The sequence below is a fragment of the Megalobrama amblycephala genome, linkage group LG12, assembly GCF_018812025.1.
Source record: "Megalobrama amblycephala isolate DHTTF-2021 linkage group LG12, ASM1881202v1, whole genome shotgun sequence".
NCBI lineage: Eukaryota > Metazoa > Chordata > Actinopteri > Cypriniformes > Xenocyprididae > Megalobrama > Megalobrama amblycephala.
This window is the reverse complement of record NC_063055.1, coordinates 6388519-6408457: the sequence shown is the minus strand read 5'-3', so window position 1 is coordinate 6408457 and position 19939 is coordinate 6388519. Positions and strand designations below refer to the sequence as shown.

Genomic DNA, 19939 nt, shown 5'->3' with positions numbered 1-19939 from the left:
CGATTATCAAAATAATCATTAGTTGCAGCCCTACTTTTGTGATGAATAGAAAGTTCAAAAGAACAGCATTATGAAATCTTATGAAACATTATAAATGCATTTACTGTCACTTTCAATCAATGCAATGCATCCTTGCTGAATAAAAGTATAATTTCTTTTCAAAAAACAAAAATCTCTATGATATTCTGTTCCCAAGATACATGGCTAAGTCTACTGAATATTTTCCACCCATTTTATGCAAGCTGCACCACTAATAATTTACCATGTGCTTGATTTATTGAAATCTAGGCTGAAAATATTTTTTTCTATGTTGATAGTCTATCTAATAGACTATCTAATAGACCTGATACAGTTTCGTTATTCTGATCACACAAACAAACATAGCACACAGGCAGATATTACTGTTTACATTCACATAACTGTGTCTCAACTGCAATGACTAGCCCACCGCAACGACCCTGCAATAGGACATTTCCCAACACTAAAAGCTGGCGGTTGACCTCTCTGCCGCCAGCGGACACATTGATGAGAAGAGGTTGACAGTGAATAAAAAAAACGGAATAGAGAAATTCACTGGGTAGGTCTACCACGAAAAGACCGATGCTGCTGATAGACTTCATGAGAAAAGAGAAGAGCAGAGGTCCACCAACCAAAAGCAAAACCACAAGCTCACTTCCACTAATGTAGGCCGCAGATAGCGTCTCGATTCTAAGAAAGGGGCAGGCCCAGTTTAGACTCAGAGAAGAGAAGAGAGAGCTCAGACCTGCCCTTGAGGTCTGTCGGTCATCGATAAGGTTTATCCTCAGAAAGCAGGGCCACCGTGACATCACAATGAGCTGAATTTGTCAAAGTTTCCCAGGAACCTTACACGCCCTACGTTAGTTTAGGAGCTTCATTCACGTATTTCAGCACCAGGAAATGTGTCATACGTAAACAACATGGATGCTATGAAGAGAAAAGAAAATAACAGAATGAAATGAGTGGTATAAACAACATCCTATACCAAACCTGATGCATATACAGAGGGGTTCAAAGTATGAGACCACATTTAAAATGATTTTGAAAAATGATGAAGAATACTCAAGATCCTGCATTATTTCTAGGTCTAAACGTAAGCAAATATGTAACTGATCATGTGGCAGTTCAGACTGTCTTCCACTGAAGCTCCAGATGCTCTTTGGAGCGTCTCAAATCATGTTGGAGAACGTGATCTTCAGGTTTTGTTCATGCTTCTGTCATTAAAGTAAATCCTAAAGCAAAATGTTCATTTTTTATTTAAATTCTCAATCAAATTGTTCTTAAAATATAATTTGAAAATGGTAACACTTTACTTGAACCCTTTATATGCAATGCATTATAAAATTATTTTTAATGCATTAATTATGCATTGTAATGCACCTTATAATGCAATGTATGATATCATGAATAATTTTAACCACAGTTATAATAAATTATAATACTTATCTTTTCATCGTTACACCTTTAGAAAGTATAATGCACAACCAATTTCACAACCAATACACAACCAATTTCAGATGTAACAAGGAATCTGAAATATTATAATGTGTTTTAACTTTGGTTGCAATTATTTATGAAAAGATATAATGCATTATAATGTACATTATAAATACCTTTATGATGCATTTTATATAAAGGCTTTCACAAATTTTGAAACCCATTGTATATTGTGCAAATGTATGTTACTGAAGCAATAAACTATGAGAGACTATGTGCAATACAGTAATTTTACCATAGTTAAGGGGTGTTGATGGGTACACAGAGAAAAGCTTTTATAAAAGGCAACAAAAAGGCATGAATAGGGACAAAACACAGCAAAATTAACATTCTGTCATTATTTAGTTACTTTCATGCCATTCTAAACCGGTATGACATTCTTTCTTTCATGGCCACGCAATTCATGAAATTGAATTCCAACTGAGGCTGCCAAGCTCCAAAATAACAAAAAAGGCACCTAAAAAAACGTATATACACAGTGGCTTGCGAAAGTATTCAAACCCTTCATTTTTTTCACATTTTGTTATGTTGCTGCCTTATGTTAAACTACTTTAAATGACTCTTTTTTCACATTAATCTAAACTCCATACACCATAATGACAAGGCAAAAAACTGATTTGTGACAAAAATAAAAAACTGAAATAATTACATTCCATAAGCAAACATACCGTTTTCTGAAACACTTGAAATTTAGCTCAGGAGTAGGGCTGGACGGTATGACATGAAATCAAAATCTTGATTGATTGAACATTTTACCTCGATTACGATTAATGAACGATTATTTTGTTTTTGTTTAGTTTTTTTGCCCTCCTAGTTCACTGACAATGTTTGTACTGTAAATATGCTGTACTATTAAAAGGTGGGATATTTTTTCCTAATGAAATTGTGCTCCGACATAACAGCTTACTTTCAGTAAGGTTCCTAACATTTCTTACAGATTTCTGCTCATTGTAAATCAGATACAGATAAATTAGCACAGTACCAGTAAACTTTTTTGAATGCATTAATGAGAGAGCGATTGCGTGTGTGAATTAGTCATACCGTCTCTCTATTAATTGTGAAGCTGTGCGTTGTAAGTACTTCAAAAGTAGAAAAATATATGCTATAACTTTTGAGTTTCTAAGCTACTTTAGTGAAAAATCACAGGACAGCATTGACAACGAGTTTCTTAGCTCCTCTCTGTGCGCACGACCTTCAGGTGATGTACGAGCTACTGTCAGCTTGTGAGCACTGAAGTGAGGTATTTTCCATACTATTGTTCTTGAATGGTGTAAACTCACTTGAATGTTCAAACTGGCAAGCCTTTAAACACATACAATTGACAAACTTTCATAAGGACGCAAGCAAAAGTGGGATTCGGGATTCACGTGCTGTCTGCTTGTGTTGACTCAGCGTTTGAGTTCGCCTCCATGTTGCTTCCATGCCGCTGACTGAACGGGGCAGAGTCACGTGACTACACACATGGTAGTATGTTTTTAAAGGGAATGTATTGACAGGATTAAAAAAAACAAAATAACTGACATGGGAAAATTACGTCGGTTGGAGGTTCTGAATTTCGGTTTCGGTTGCTTTTCGATTAATTGTCCAGCCCTATTCAGGAGCATTCCAATTTTAGCTTGTAGATGTTACTTCTTTAAGTACTGAGTTAAGGGATACTTATGCAATGTACTTATTTCAGTTTTTCCTTTTTAATAAATTTGCAAAGTTGTCACAAATCTTTTTTTTTTTTTTTGCTTTGTCAGTATGGTGTGTAGATTAATGTGAAAAAGTAAAGGCAGTAACACACCAAGCCGACGGTCGGCCGTCGGGCAGTTTTTATTCGTCGGCCGACTAAGTTTTCTCAGTGTGTTCCGCACCGTCGGCTGAAGTTGGTCCTCGTCGACTTTTTTTCGGCCGATTCGAAATATTGAATCGGCGTTGGAGCTCGTCGGTCCATCGGGCGATCCGATCATTCTGATTGGCTGTTCGGCTACTGCCGCCTGCTGGTTCGGAAAGGCATTTCATCTCACGCAGGCGCAGAACTGACGTGCTACTTGGCCGTCGGCTGTTTAGCGTCGGTTTGGTGTGTCAGGGCAACTTTGGATACAGACGCTGCCGACGTGAGCCAACCCCTCAGTCTGCTTTCGTCGCCACTAGTTCGTCGGAGTCGGCTTGGTGTGTTCTGGCCTTAAGGTGTTTGAATACTTTTGCAAGCCACTATATAAAATTAAATATGTGTAATTAATTAAAAAATAATTCATATGCACTACATTGCAAGTACTGAAGTCATATGATAGCGTTGTGTGAGCAACAGACTGATAATTTAAATCATCGTTCATTGAAAATCTGCTTCTGTGTGATGTCTGATTCATGAATGAATCATTCATTTGAGTTGAGTTGATCCAAATTTAAGCCTGTTCCTCACACAAAACTAACATAAGACTTTAGAAGAACTGGAATATAGTGCACATGTCAAACAAAGAACTTTTATGATTTTTTTTTTATGGTATGCCGTTTTAAGAAATGAAGATTTACAAGAAAAAAAGACATGCTGATTTAACAACATGAAGGCATGTAAATAATGACAGAATAGCTATTTTAGGATTAACTATTTCTGTATCTACAGGGTATTTTACAATTTCTTAATGATGAAAACAGATCTGACATAATAGGTATTTTTACTATAATTACTTCATTAAACCTTGATGCCCTGTGTCCAAATATGACCGTGTGGAACATGAGTTGCATAGTCCATCCAGAAAGAGCTGAGGTCACCGCTCTGTGACCTGCACTCCCATGTGCTCCTTGTCTCCTACGGTCACAAGAACATCTAACAGGCCACGTCCACCTCGACAGCTGATCAGTAAACAAGCTCTTCAAACAAATGAATCAATTCAGTAGTCTAAAAACAGGCACCAGTTACAGCAGGCCCAAAGGTAACTCCACTCAATGGAGTTATTGACTACTGTGTGTTCAGTTCACTCATCTGCAGCACCTCAATAGACTATGAATTTGAGATTATGATCGTATAGATCAATACATATTGATTCTCAAGCACATTGGGGGGGATCAGATCACAAACGTCTTTTCAAAGTACACCCTGTGCTGAGGAAGTACAGTTAGATATCGAAAAATGGCTTATGTACGGACTGAGCTGCCTTTTGTTAATGCCATAAAAATCAGCCGTTGATCATGAGAGTGTTGAGTAACACAGAGCTTACTATTGCCCCAGAAACACACCGACGGTCAAATACACTCATTCACGCTCACGAGACTGTATTGCAACCAGGCATGCTGTCTATTGGCATATCGCATGCAGGTCACAGAGGAACACTGACACTCTAGCGTAAACTCCAGACTTGAATTATGTGTCCAAACGATTTCGTCAACAGCTTGGTTTTGTAAGAGACGATGCCAAGTGTTGGTGATGACAATGTTTTCTATATCCTGGCAAGAGAAGATGCAACTCTTACAGTCTTGTTGATGTCTAGGTGAAAGTTGGATAGACTTGCTAAGCATCTGCCCTCCAGATGTGCAAAAGTTCATGAGGCAGCTATGACCAAGAAAACTAAGTTAAAGGGCGCAGACGGTCTTGTCACAATCAACGTCTGCGAGTCAAGTGATTGAAACCATTTTACAAATGAGTTACAAAATGTTTTTCAGTTAAACAGACTTTATTAACAGTGTTTGATGTTGAATAATGCTCATTGACATCTTCTCTAAAGCTCGTTGCAATCATTCAATACAACTCAAACTCACTGGCTTACACTGGATCAAACTAGTCAACATCCTCAAGTTCTTCACCATTTCCCGTCTCATAGAAACCAAGCACTATTAAAAGTGTTACGTGAGCGGTTCTTGTGTTGAAACCTGTTCTTTCCTGTTCTAGAAGGAGTCGATCAATGTAATGACGAGGAATCTACTAGTAACCCTTGATTCCAACATGGCTTCAAACTTTGCTCCATGTTTGCCACAAAGCTACAGTACATGACGTCCAGGAGTGAAATACTTTGCTGGACCAATAATAATAAAAAAAAAAGATAGTTGAAAGCTGATCTATGCTTTTTACATTTCACATCCGCAATAATCCAGTGTGCTGACCTGTTTGTGACTGATATGAAGATTTATGTAAGCTTAAAATTCATTACATCATGTTTTACAAGAATTTGCCCTTCAATAGTGGAGATCAAAGGGATAGTAGTAGAGTTCAATGGAAAATGCTGTCATAATCTACTCAATGTCATGTCGTTTCAATCCTGTATGACTGTAGGTGCATCCCAGTTCATGTACTTATACACTATTATATGCCATTTTGTAGTAATAGTGTGAGTAGTGTGTTCACACTAAAAAGATCCAATAAGAAAAGTGCATTTTAAATACCGGAATAATGGAGCGATAGTGGAATCTGAGGGCAGAATGTGAGCTCAGCCCACCCTCCCACCACTTATAGTGAGACTGTGGCAGCACAAAGTTTGGACTGTGATTTAGGAGAAAATAATTCAGAATTACTCCTTGTCTCATTGGACTATTTATTATTCTCCAGATTCGTCCTCAGCCCTCAGCCACTCCTGCTACCCACTCGTCACTGTCTCCCACAAATCCCTCTGTGTCCTCTCCTCTCAGTGGCATGGTTCCACCTCGGGCCTGCTGGGAACAGTCTTCGCCTGGGCAAGAGGAGTCCGCGACTCCACCTACAGCCTCAGAGAACTTCTCTTGGACCTCCTCGACCTGTCACCCTGGCTCCTGTGCCTACACTCCTCCTGCCCTTCGACCTTGCCGGGCTCCCTCAGTCAGTCGGCTCTGCCTGGGTTAGACCTCGCCATGCCTTTGCTGTGGACTTGCAGGCCATCTGATGCTCTTCTGTCCTACATCACTTCAACCTTGGCCCACTCAGTCTGCCAGCTCGCCCTCTGGCCTCCGGACCCACACTCTCATCTCGGGAGGTCGCCTCTCGTGGCCACCTGGGTCATCAACATCTCTCCATTGCCTCTGCCTTTCAGCTACACGGTGGTCTCCAACTCCGTCGTCATTGCCTCCGGCAGTCCCCAAGGTGGTGTCAGGACTCGTACCACTATGGCTCCTCCCTCTGGCATAGAGCGCAGTTCTGGCTGTGGCCTAGGTTTTCACAATCATGCCTATGCTCAAGGCTCCTCTCTGGCTCTCACCACCTTCAGCACCACCCTGGACTTTTCTGTTCTGCCTCCTCCAAGTCAGCTGTCTACCTTCAGAGACTCCTCCTGTATCCCCTGCCTGTTTTGCCAACCCTTCACCAGCCCCTTCACTATCCCTTCACCATCTCCTCATCCTCCGGTCCCACACTCATCTGGGGAGGTCATCTTTGCGGCTACGTGGTGGGCTCCAACTCCATCGTCATCACCTCCGGCCGTCCCCATGGTGGCGTCAGGACTCGTACCACCATGGCTCCTCCCTCTGGCATAGAGCGCAGTTCTGGCTGTGGCCTGGGTTTTCATCATCATGCCTATGCTCAAGGCTCCTCTCTGGCTCTCACCACCTTCAGCACCACCCTGAACGTTTCTGTTCTGCCTACTCCCAGTCAGCCGTCTACCTCCAGAGCCTCCTCCTGTATCCCCTGCCTGTTTTGCCAACCCTTCACCATCTCCTCATCCTCCGGTCTCACACTCATCTGGGGAGGTACTCTCTGTGGCTACACGGTGGGCTCCAACTCCATCGTAATCGCCTCCGGCCGTCCCCATGGTGGCGTCAGGACTCGTACCACCATGGCTCCTCCCTCTGGCAACAACACCACAGTGTGCAGTTCTGGCTGTGGCCTGGGTTTCCACCATCATGCCTCTGCTCAAGGCTCCTCCCTGGCTCTCACCACCTTCAGCACCCCCCTGAACTTTTCTGTTCCGCCTCCTTCCAGTCAGCTGTCCACCTCCAAAGCCTCCTCCTGTATCCTCTGCCTGTTTCGCCAACCCCTTCACCATCTCCTCATCTTCCTCGCCTTCTTTCCAGGGCATGAGGACGTGCCTTTCGGGAGGGGGGCGCTTTGTCACACCACATGGACTCTGTTTGTATTTTAACTTAGTTAATTTGTTGTCATGGCTGTTCATTTGATTTCATCATTATGTTCAGGTGTGTGTCATTATCTCCTCTACTTTCAGGTCTCTTTGTGTTTCATTGGCTGTGCTTACACGCACACTTTTTTGCTTCAATCTAAATGAATTCATTCCAATAGATGAATCCCAACGTAGTGTTTACATGAAAGCTAAATAAAATGATCGGATTGATGTGTGTGTTTATACGTCACAAGCTTCTTTTTTTGACTCGCGCACACTACACGAATATACAGAACTACATTAGTTCTTTATTTGTTTTAAACAGCAGACTTCATTTTTAGCCATTTCTGGTCATAATTTGGAGACAATGTTAGAGACAATGTCATTACGCCATTTCTACTTCATTGCACATGCGCAGTGCTTTCCAGTTTCAAAGTAAATTTTCAATCCAATCAAGTATTTACATGCCCTCTCAATCGGATTAGAAAAGGAATAAACCACGCCTTCCAATACGATCAAAATCTAATTCAGATCGACCTCAATCGGATCGATTAATGCGTTTACATGAAGGCTTTTCAGTCTGATTGAGCCATCAATCTGATTACTAATGGATTATTTGGTTGCATGTAAACGTAGCCATTGTCGGGTCTCGTCAATGTTTGCGTTGTGTTGGACTGCTAACTCTGTTGGAATTTACCTTATGGATTATTAAAAGACTGTTATTCTTCATCTTCTTCGTCATGCTTTTGTTATTATCACACAATCCGTGACAATAACCTTATATAATTCATACACTATAGAAAATAATTCATAGCGTATAATGCATAGTGTATAGTATGTAATTTTGGACACAACTTAAGTGTTTTTATCCATACAATGAAAGTCATTAGGGTCCAATGTCACAAAAAAAGAAAGTCATACAGGTTTGGAATGACATGAAGATGAGTAAATAATTTTTATTTTGGGGCGAACTATTCTTTAAGTACCTAAGGGCAAGGTGGGGAGATGGCACCAATGAATCTGGAGGAGAGGAATTTCGGCCCCACCTTCGCTTCGAGAGCGGGCCCGGCATTTCCCACTCTGTCAAATCATGTTATGGAATTCACGGCATCTGCTCTACAATCACAACAAGATGACGAACAGCAAAATGAGAGGAATGCAGCCGAGCTGTCTGTCAGGGGTTCACGGCAGGGCACAGGCTGCTTTGTTTACTACCGAAGCAGGTATCTGGAAGTGATCCCGCAGTGCGTGCGGGGGAAAATAAACAGGGCTTACATTGGAATGCATTTTGCATACGCCGACAATTTTCATATAAAGCTTCATCCATGTGAGGTTAAGGTTAGTCTTGCCCCAGGTGAGGCCGTTCTTAGCCCTCTGTCTACACTGGCGCCTCCTCAGATCGATAAAAGACAATAACGCTCGTTCCTGAAACAGCAGCTTGCGTAAGGGGAAAGTGAAAACAACAACTGACTTGACAAAAGGAAGTACATATATTTAAACTAAATTCTGAGGAAATAGAGTGAACAAAAGAAGCCTAGATGACAAATATCAAAGGGTTTTGATGCAATATCCTCTTCAATAGTTCTTGGAAAGTGCTAAAAAAAAGCATAGGCTTTGCATTACAGTGACTTTACTATGGTTAAACTTTTATGAAGCATCACAATATAATAAATTACACAGATGTTTAATAAACAATAACATTTATTAGTGGTGTTTGCAAAAGCAAGCATCACTATTACTATTGCACATACTTAAGATTAGTGATTTAAACAAACCTTTAAACTCAACCTGAGCCGTATCTAGAGTCGTAACACCTTAGCTACAGTGTTAATTTACTATTATTTATATACTACTATAATAATATTTATTCACATTTTGAATTAGCTTTTATATTTATATTATCAGTTTATCAGTTTTGATTTTAATTTTAGTTTAAGTTTTAGTAATTTTGTTATGTGCTATTGTTATTTTTATTATTTTTTATTATTTTTTTTACATTTACTTTAATTTTTTTTGTTTTAGTCATTTTAGTATTTCAACTTATTTCTGTTAGTTGCTAAGGCAACATTTCTAATTTTAGTTTACTTTTTTAAATTGAGTAAGTTTTTCATCTAATATTTATACTTATTTTATTTCAGCTTTATTCTATTTTCAGCTTTATTTCTATTAACAATTAGCAACAACAGAGCACTGAAACATGATTTTCTCCAGTATAAACAATTATTTTCTTAAGTAAAAGAGTTGATTAGCATAACTAGATAAGTAGACTCGACATATTAGTACAAAATTCTAATGATCTGAGGCTACATGTGCACACATATCAGCCATTTTACAATGCCTTTGAACGTGGATCATCCAATCAGATTTTAGAACTGAAACTTTTGAATATTTATTCAAATACAAAACCTCTAGCAAAACATAATGTCACAGCCAGACTTTTATACACCAGGTGGAGAGATCAGCCCACATACTTGGTCACTAAGTTGGGCGCTTTTATCCCACAGTATCGAGATTTGCCTGGAAAGTGGGAGTCTTTGATAAAATGCACAGCTGGCACTGTTACATTTCAGAAGAAATGTGCAAATCCAAGCCAAAAGCAAACAAGTGCACTGTTACTCGAACAAACATTCAACTTCCTCCAGTGTAGGATTACGATCCACCATGTAACCTTAATCTTCAACGGAGACTGGAAAAAATAAAGCATTTAAATGGGCTCCCATTACAGTACAAGAATCTGCACCTTTTAACCTGCTGACCTGTGGACCAGCATTCACATCAGATGGTTGAGCTATTTCCACCCAAAGTTTGGAAAATACATTGGTTAAACTGTTTTGAAGAGCCTAATTAGTGTTTGTTTAGCTGGCTGGGTCAGGTCACCCCACTCTTAAGAGTAAACAGCCAGTGTGTGTGCTGGTAATGGTGTCAACTGCTTCCCCGTTCACCAGGTCGAGCAATGGAAAGAGGGGTGGTGCTCTGGAAAACCAGCAGAGCAGCACTGGAAACGAGAGTGAATGCTGGGAGCTAGGGCAGGGATCTAACACATGACACCGTTTCCCACGTATCATAAAGGAGAGGCACATTCCCAACACAAAACCCTGCACAACAATTACTACAGCACAGAATACTTGCAATGTTTTCATCAGGATGTGGTGATACAGACTTATTCACAACAAAACTGTTTTCATAATTAGGTCTTGGCCCTAAAAAACCACACTAAAGCTGGGTATTACAACAGTTGCTGAACGTTGTAGATTGGTTGGCTTCATCATCTCATTTCAACCAATCAAATGGCAAATATATGAAACCACAAAACCTTCTGAAAGTTTTTCTTTGTAATACCAAAACTGAAAACACAGTGGCGGAATTCTCACTATCAAACAGAAGACACAGGTGCTTGCGCGACCATGCGTCCGTATTAGCGCTCATTTTCTGTAAAAGTGAAACGTACTCCCCCATGATGCTGTGAAATGTGACAGGTCTGATCAGAAATTCCAGCGGACACTCATTATTTCCAGACAAATTTCAATTGTAGGCACGTGTGCATTTCTTTTCCTTTTGTTCCTCTACTGAAAGTCGCTTTGGTTAAAAGCGTCTGTTAAATGTACATGGAAAACCATAAATGTAAAAACATCTTTTAGCTGGATAGTGAAAAAAGCAGTCCACATATGTGCAGCATTGCTTGCACACTCATTCAATACCGTTTCCGGCTCATGAAGGTTTTTAAAAGAATGTCCAGAGCATAAAATATAAGGTGTGTTTAAATGTTCAACTGATGGTCTACAACATTACCACAAATTACCATTGACTAGACCTCTCAGGATATTAACCTCTGTGAGATAAAATACCTTGGAAAATCATTTGCAAACCAATTTGCAAACATTGCATAAGCATTTGCACGCTAGCGCCATGAGCGTCCTCACTGGAGAATATGAACTACGAATGTCAGGTGTGGTTGTTCTGAACATGGGAAACTGAATTATTACAAAATTCAGAGTCATTCAAGGTGAAGATGACATGTCGAAGTCATGCAATTCTTCAAAAGTTGCCTTTTTCATTAGTGAAGCTTTGTACACCGAGCGATTTATTACTAAATTGCGAGTCTCAAAAAACTCTTTCGACCTAGTTTGGGGTCCGTAAGATTTTTTTTTTTTAAAGAAATTAATATATTTACTCAGCAAGGATGCAAAAAATTGATCAAAAGTGACAGTAAAGACATTTAAAATCTTGCAAATTATTTCCATTTCAAATAAATGCTGTTTTCAACTTTCTACTCATCAAAGAATCCGGAAGAAAATGTATCTCAGTTTCCACAAAAATATTAAGCAGCAGTTTTCAACATTGATAATAAGAAGAAATGTTTCTTGAGTATCAAATCATCATATTAGAATGATTTCTGAAGGATCATGTGACACTGAAAACTGGAGTAATGATGCTGAAAATTCAGCTTTGATCACAGGAATAAATTACAAATTAAAATCTATTCAAATAGAAAACATTTATTTCAAATTGTAATAATATTTCACAATATTACTGTTTTTACTGAATATTTGACCAAATAAATGCAGCCTTTGTGAGACTTCTTTAAAAAAAAAAAAAAAAAACATTTTACAGACTTCAAACTGTTGAACGGTAATGTAAAGCTGTTTAGACATACAGGATTACAATAGAGATAATCATGGGAATTACACACTGCTCTCCTGACCTACCTTCATAATGTGAGAACCAAAACACAAACAAAACAATGAGGGTGACCAGGAAAATAAGGGCAAAATCTGAAAGCAGAGATCTGGTTTGCTGCTGCTTTGTTGATGTTGACAGGACTATTAGGTGATGAGAACAATCTTAAATTTGTAAACAACACACCAGAATACAGTATTAAAGTAAAGTAAGTAATTATAAGCATACAAATAATGGAAAATAGGAAGATAGGATTTTTTTAAAATAAAAGTCACACAGGAGAGCCAACTCTGTGCAAATTCTGTGCAATAAACATAATTCTGCAAAAAGCAGAACCAAAATATATCAAGTCTCACCTAAGCCCCTATTATAACAAGAACTGATGCTGCTTTGGTTATCCATAAATGAAATGCAACACTAGCGCAGTCTAAAAGGAATAGTTCACCCAAAAATAAAAAAGAAGGTGCATTTAATAGTCATTTAAAGCTACGTTTCGGGAGCAAGAAACTTCTGACTAACGTCATAACTGGATAAGTCGAACCAGGGTCATTGTAGTACACCGCAATAATAATTATAATCTAATACACATCCATATCTATTACTTCACACCAACAGCGTCCTGTAAGAAACTATCCTATCCTGGGTTATCATGATCCCACTGGCTGTGAGAGCCTTATTACCAACGGGCTAGTTATATAACATGGGATTGTTTGACTCGAGTGATTGTTTGGAGATGGATAGTTTCACACCTGCGGTGCAAGAACTGTGGCACAGTGTCCCTGATGGGAATGCTTCAATGTAGGTCAGCACATCACATGCCTGTCTTTCAAATCCTGCATAAAACTCTCACAAGGACAGAGGTAAATTAACAAGAACAGGGGAAAGATTCATGAAATAAATGTGTGCATGAAAGAGAGAGAGCAAGAGAAGGAAACAGAGACATGAAAGAGAGAATGAAAGAGGAAACATGGTAAGATGCCACTCAATGGTGGTTGCAGAGAGAGTTGATGAACGCTGAGGGAAAAATCCCAGGAAACAAATATATCATTTAATGTATGGTGTACACTAGATTAAACAAATGCTTTATCGGTTACGGAAAGTACAAAGAAATACATTAATAATATCAGAATAAAAATTTAATTGTATGCTACTGAAGAGATCTGGACTAAAAAAAAAAATGCTTGGTGTTGCGGTGTCATAAATAAAAACCACTTAGACATATAAAGAGGATAGTCATGTAGAATGATGGGAACGGGTCAAAGGTGAACCCTCACAGTTGCTTGGGTGTAACATCACACCCAGAATGATTAAAATGGCTTTTAAAGACCCGTGCACGCTAGTGAACACCACTTCAGAGGGTACATTCGTAATCAAGATGCAAGAAATGCAAGAAACAAAAACAAAAGTCAGAATTTGGTGTCAAGAAAACAAAACAAACAGCACATTTACAACAGAAACTGAAGTGTAATATAACCCTGCTTTCACAGTATGTGAAACTTCAGATAGCAGGTGATGTTTTGACAAGTGCTTGACTTCAGACTTCACTTATGTAGCTGAGTAGCGCCATCCAGAGGGATGTTCTGGTAGCTGCTCACAAACTCATATACAGTACTGTTATGTAGATAGGCCTAAGGTTTCCCATTAGCATTGCTGTTTTAATAACAAACCAGGAATATATTCTGATGAATTTTATGCTTGAAGTCAACATACTTCAAGCTTAAAATTTCTAAAATGTTTTCCAGAATACTCATCAAGGGAAAATAAAAACTAAGGGTGGGACTTTCATTCAAAATTGAATGCAAATTTACAGTGGGAATAAAGTAGAATAAGATAATGAACATGTATTAAGATAGAAAATAGTCATTTTGAGCTTAATGTATCATGTCAACTAAACTATTACTTGGGTAACACTTCAGTATAGAGAACACGTATACACTATTAACTACAACTTTTGCCTTAATTAACTCCTAATTTACTGCTTATTGATAGTTAATAAGGTAGTTTTTTAGCATTTAAATGTAGGTATTTGGTAGGATTAAGGGAAGTAGGATTAAGAATAAGACATTAATATGTGCATTATAAGTACTAATAAACAACCAATATACTAGTAATATGCAAGCTAATAAGCAACTAGTTAAAAGTGAGAATTGAACACTAAAATAAAGTGTTACCACTATTTGTTGATAACACATTATCCAATAACAACAATTTCAAGCAGCAGTTTGCTACGTTGTTGTCCCTGTATCACTCAAGTGGCATCCAGGTAGTGTTTCGGTAATAAAAACTGCTATTTTAAATGTTTAATTCAATTTTGTGTAAAAACAAAATCTTACTAAACTTTTTAAACGCTAATGTATTAAAAAATTAGATTTATTTCTGTTTAATTTGTCACAATGAAAATGGAAGATTAAGTTTAGCACATTGCATTGTGAGGTATAGTCATTTGCACATTTTACCAAAAGTAGCAGGTCATCTGGGTATTCTGTACATATAGAAAATGTACATAATGTGTATAGTATAAATATTGCGGAAATAGTAAGAGTGGTGTGTGAACATAGTCTTTAGGTGCGTCCCAATTCGCGTACTTATGCACTATTCTATGACGTTTTTAAGTATAAATAGTGCGAGTAGTGCGTTCACACAGAAAATTCCAAAAAGAAAAAGTACACTTTAAATACCCGGATGATGCACTAAATTAACGGAAAAAACGAAGTGTGGAATGTTGGACACTTTGTGCATTCAACTGTCGCAGCTTTAATTACGTAGTGGAGGGGGAGGGAGGATCGGACTCCGTTGTTAAATGACAAAATAACCTTATATAATTCACGCACTACATGGATGAGTGCATAGTGCACAAGTACATAGTGTATAAGTGCATAGTGTATAGTGCGTCATTTGGGACGCAACTTTTGTCTTACAAATCCTACCATACAACAAATAAAAATCTAAGATAGCATTCTGTCAAACTGACAAGGACAATCACCCAGGTTCAATATTATTGCCAATAGATGAACTACATAACATCTACTAAACCTTTTGGCTTCAAGTGAACATCAAGTGGTTAATAATGTACCCACCAACAGCTCTGAAGAGGCAGGCACCATCTTCCTTCATTTTTTTGATGACAAATCCTTTCTTTTCCCGGAGTGCTTTTTCAAACCAGTGTTCCTGCTGTAACAGAGGCAAAACTTCAGGACAGACACAGTGAGGGTTCATTATTATGTGCTCGATAAACAGACAGACTTCTGATGCTAAAGTTATTGTTAGAGCCATTTATTTTATGCATTCTCAGACTGTCAAAAGAAGAAGATCACATTTTTATGTATATTTATCCTATTACAGTCTTAGACAAATATGGGTGTCCACCCAAAAATGACAATTCTGTCATCATTTACCCTCATGTCATTCCAAATCTATAACACTTTCATTCATCTTTGAAACACAAATTAAGATTTTTTAATGAAATCTGAGAGTTTTCTGTCCCTCCATTGACAGCTACGCAACTACTACTTTGACGCTTCAAAAAGTTCATAAAGAGATTGTACAACTAATCCGTATGAATTGAGCGGTTTAGTCCTAATTTTCTGAAGAGACACGATCACTTTATATGAATAACAGACTGAATTTAGGTTTTTATTCACACATAAACATTCATCAACTCACACATCAGTTGTGGTAAACGGAAGCTCAAGCATGTTCGCTTGACGTAGTAGAACCAATGAGGTTCATTCTTGCACATCAAGTAGGTTCAATTAAACTTCTGTTTCTGTTCGCAGATCAATGTTTATATGTGAATAAAAGTCTAAATTCAAACTGTTCATCAAATAAAGTGATCGAGTCTCTTCAGAAAATTGGGACTAAACCACTCAATTCATATGGATTAGTTTTACAATCTCTTTATGAACTTTTTGAAGCCTCAAAGTGGTTGCATAGGCTGTCAATGGAGGGACAGAAAGCTCTCAGATTTCATCAAAAATATCTTAATTTGTGTTCTGAAGATGAACGAAAGTCTTACGGTATTGGAATGACATGAGGGTGAGTAAATGATGACATGATTTTCATTTTTGTTGAAGGTTTCTAAACTTGGTTGGCCATAATTGACTATGAATTAGACTACATGAATTGGAGATGACTGCAGTAATCATTAAACACTATAAGCAATGAATTTAGGTATAATGTTTAATATTAGTGAGTCTGAGTAAAGTGGGGTTCAGATATGAGTCACAGGTAAATCAGGGCTACACAACAGATCTGGCCTGCGTTTCTCAAAAGCATCAAAATCATTGTAGATCGTAGAAATGATCACACCACTGGTCTCTACGATCTACTTAGGCTTATGATGCTTTAGGAAAACACAACCCAGTTTAGACTGTAGTCCTGAAACCCAGAAGAGAATTAGCATCTGAACCATCGGTTCACCACTAAAATTTCTTGAAACAGCAGTTTTAGATTTATAAATAAAATAAGGTCTGTGGTTAACAACTTTTGTGGCTTATAATTTAAAACACACAACAGCTTCTAAATCATCATTTAAGGTATGACTGTTTATAATTCGTATTGTATAACAAAACTAGTCTTCTTTTTAAAGAAATTAACTCTTTTTCAGCAAGGATGCATTAAATTAATTAAACAGTGACAGTAAAAGCATTTATAATATTACAAAAGATTTCTATTTCAAATAAATGCAGTTCTTTTTAAATTTCTATTCATCAAAGAATCATGAAATAAATGCATCACGGTTTCCACCAAAAATATTAAAACAACTGTTTTCAAAAGCATTTGAGGTCTGCTCAGATCAAAAACAACCTTTATAAATATCTAAATATTCTAAATCTAATATGAGGGTTTGTTGAAATTGCAAGAATGGCATATGATAGTCTTGGAAACAACAGTTAAAATGCGTAGAAAAATCTAATCATGTTTCACACTGTATATCATTTTACAGCAAAAGTGTTTACGAAGATATTCATCCTATTAAATTTCAAGTCAACATTTGCAACCCATTTTCCTTCCGTAATGAACACATATTTCTGAGTAAAACAGGATTTGAATAAGAAAATGTAGGACAGGCCTTGATTTTATTCACTGGGAATTTTTTTTACTTTACAATATCATGCATTAATGAGTAAAAATAAAAGAGAAATTAAATAGGCTCAATTGTAATTTCATGTTGACTTTAAAGATTTCACTCCCTCTTCTAAAGATCAGAGGAGAGGGAGCTCAGCACAGCTGTGCCTCAGTCTGGACCTTTATTTACTTGGGCAATTTTTATCATTTTAAAAACACTTGTTTCCTGCCAAGTCAAACCACTGCATCCTTAATACCATGCATATTGAGTGCAGTCTACTAATGGAAAACATGTAGAACATCCTTTTACTGAGAGACAAGAAAATAATGCTTATAAAACTGCCAATAAGTATTTCAGAATCTTTATGTATCTTGATTTATACAATCAATATCTGTATCAATTTGTCTGTCTGCCTATCTGATTATTTGTCTATCCATCTATCTATCTATTTATCTATATCTATCTAGCTGTCAGTCTACCTATCTATCTGTCTGTATATCTGTTTGACAGTCTATCTGCCTTTCTGTCAGTCTCTATTTGACAGTTTGTCTATCTATCTATCTATCTATCTATCTATCTATCTATCTATCTATAACTACTGTCTACATACCTGCGTCTAAACATTGTCAGACCACGTGTCACACATTTAAATAAAAAGCAGCATGTCAATGGTTCCCAGCATTAGGTGACATCATCCATCCACATACCTGTTCAACAGTCGCTGGATCCTCTGACTGTAGTCTGGAAGCATTCTCATACTCATCCTCACTGTTATACCCAGCTCCTTCTTCCTGCTCGGGACTGGGACCCCCTCCTCCTCCACCACCACCGCCTCCTCCCCCTGTCGCCCCGGGTCCGGTCCCTCCACCGGCCACCCCACCGGAGCAGGTCGCCTGTCTCCTCCTCTTACTGAGCCCAGGCCCCGAGCAGCACCCTCCCATCCCACCTCCACAGCCCACCCCACCTGACAGCTCAGCCCGACCCCCGGACACACACGCCATCCCTGCCGCATCCCCCGGGCCAACCGGAGACCCGGCGCCCACCGGCGGAGGAGAGGCCTGCTGCGGCCGGGAGCTGGATTCAGTTCGCCTGTCCTCTCTGGACGCCGGCGGAGCGGCTTGATACGACCAAGGTGGCGGGGAAGCGCGGGGCCTCGCACCCGTCCGGACCCCGTGGGAGTGCTGGTGCTGATGCGGGTCGGAGCCGGTCCGGCGGTCGGGGTCGTCGGGGTGATCAGACACACCGACCGACGAGTTCGGCTTCTTCTTCGGCAGGATCGTCATGACCGTTCAGGGAGGGTGTCCGTTTTAACGACTCCAAACGCGTTTTAACATTTAAACTTGAGTGTCTTTTGGGTCGTAATGTTTGCTCCTTTCACCCCGGAGCGAATTTAATTCAACAAGAGGTGGTTTTGAGGGTAAAAACAGCGGATAACAGAACAAAAACAAACCGTCTTCCGTCCCTCTGTCCTACTGTTGCCACACAACATCAACATACAGCTGACGCCACCATCACGTCATTTCCGTCTCGTCGCTGTTCCACCTCTCCTGTGCTCTGCTTCAGAAGCTGTCAGTTGAATTGGTCATTCATTCATTCATACATTCATGTATTTTGTTTGCTGGTCAGCACTTTATGGTCCAGTAACTAGAGTCCACCTCTGGACTATATAATCTGTTTATTATGAATGTTTATGAACTATCTTAATAAACTGGTGACAGTGGAATTCAGATCACTGTATGTGGACTCTTGGATAGCCAAACAAGCATAAAGTGCTAAATACCCTTTGTCTTCAAACATATCTATTATCTTTAAAAAATGTGATTTGACATGATAGTCATGTAAACAGTTAAAATGGGTATAGTAACCCAAATCATGTTTCACACTGTATAGCATTTTACTGCAAAAGTGTGTTTATGAATTTATAGCTTTATTTTTTACATACCTTATATCTTATCATACCTCCTCAACCTGGTTTAAGTGGTATTAAATAAACAGCAGTAAAGTAGCATAACATACTTTATACTACTATATTATAGAAAAGCATTTTTTAAAAAATCCTGATTAATCAGACTGACTAATTAGACAAACTACGATTCTTGATTTTGTAATGATGTGTAATGTTTTAACAATGCTTAATAGAATAGAATAGAATAGAATAGAATAGAATAGAATAGAGTGGACATTCTACAATTATATACAGAAAGAGTTGTAGAAGACAATAAAAAAAACCTTCAATAAATGTAAAACATTCAAAAATACTTCTCAGTATATCAAAATGTAATTTTTTATACATAAAAAATGTATTACATAAATATCTGGGTGGATGTGTTGGTTTATAACTTATAACGTAGCATTTGAAAAGTTTAAAAAAAAAATTCATGAAAATAAAAGCTTCTGAAATATTGTTATGCTGGGGTAATATTGATCATCAGGGTGCAACTATGAAATGTTGTTAATTTTCACATTGAACTTACATGAATTAAAAAAATTGTGTAACAATTAATATTAAAAGCATAATATGCAATATTTTTGGATTAAAATATCCAAAAACCACTATAACAATGTTATACATTTTGTTGACTTGTGTGCTTATATTATCCCAGATGTTTCCAAGAATGTTTAAATCCAGAGAAATTTTAACCAGGACACGGACCGTGTCCGTGCGTCGACTATCAATGAC

General features: G+C 38.3%; 1 protein-coding gene across 4 annotated transcripts in view; it reads right to left on the bottom strand.

The window, feature by feature from the left end:
• The window catches only part of otud5a (OTU deubiquitinase 5a), a 30818-nt gene extending 12039 nt beyond the window's left edge, over positions 1–18779 (bottom strand). For 2 of the 4 annotated variants that reach the window (XM_048208777.1, XM_048208780.1), the window contains exons 1-2: positions 17967–18778; positions 15269–15362 (exon numbers count right to left, since the gene is read on the bottom strand). In XM_048208777.1, coding sequence (XP_048064734.1) covers positions 15269–15362; positions 17967–18542 — 670 coding nt within the window. In that variant the 5' untranslated portion in view covers positions 18543–18778. Of the gene's footprint in view, positions 1–15268; positions 15363–17966 lie in introns of all 4 variants that reach the window. The other 2 variants (XM_048208779.1, XM_048208778.1) reach the window with 2 other exon arrangements.
• Positions 18780–19939: the final 1160 nt, after the last annotated feature.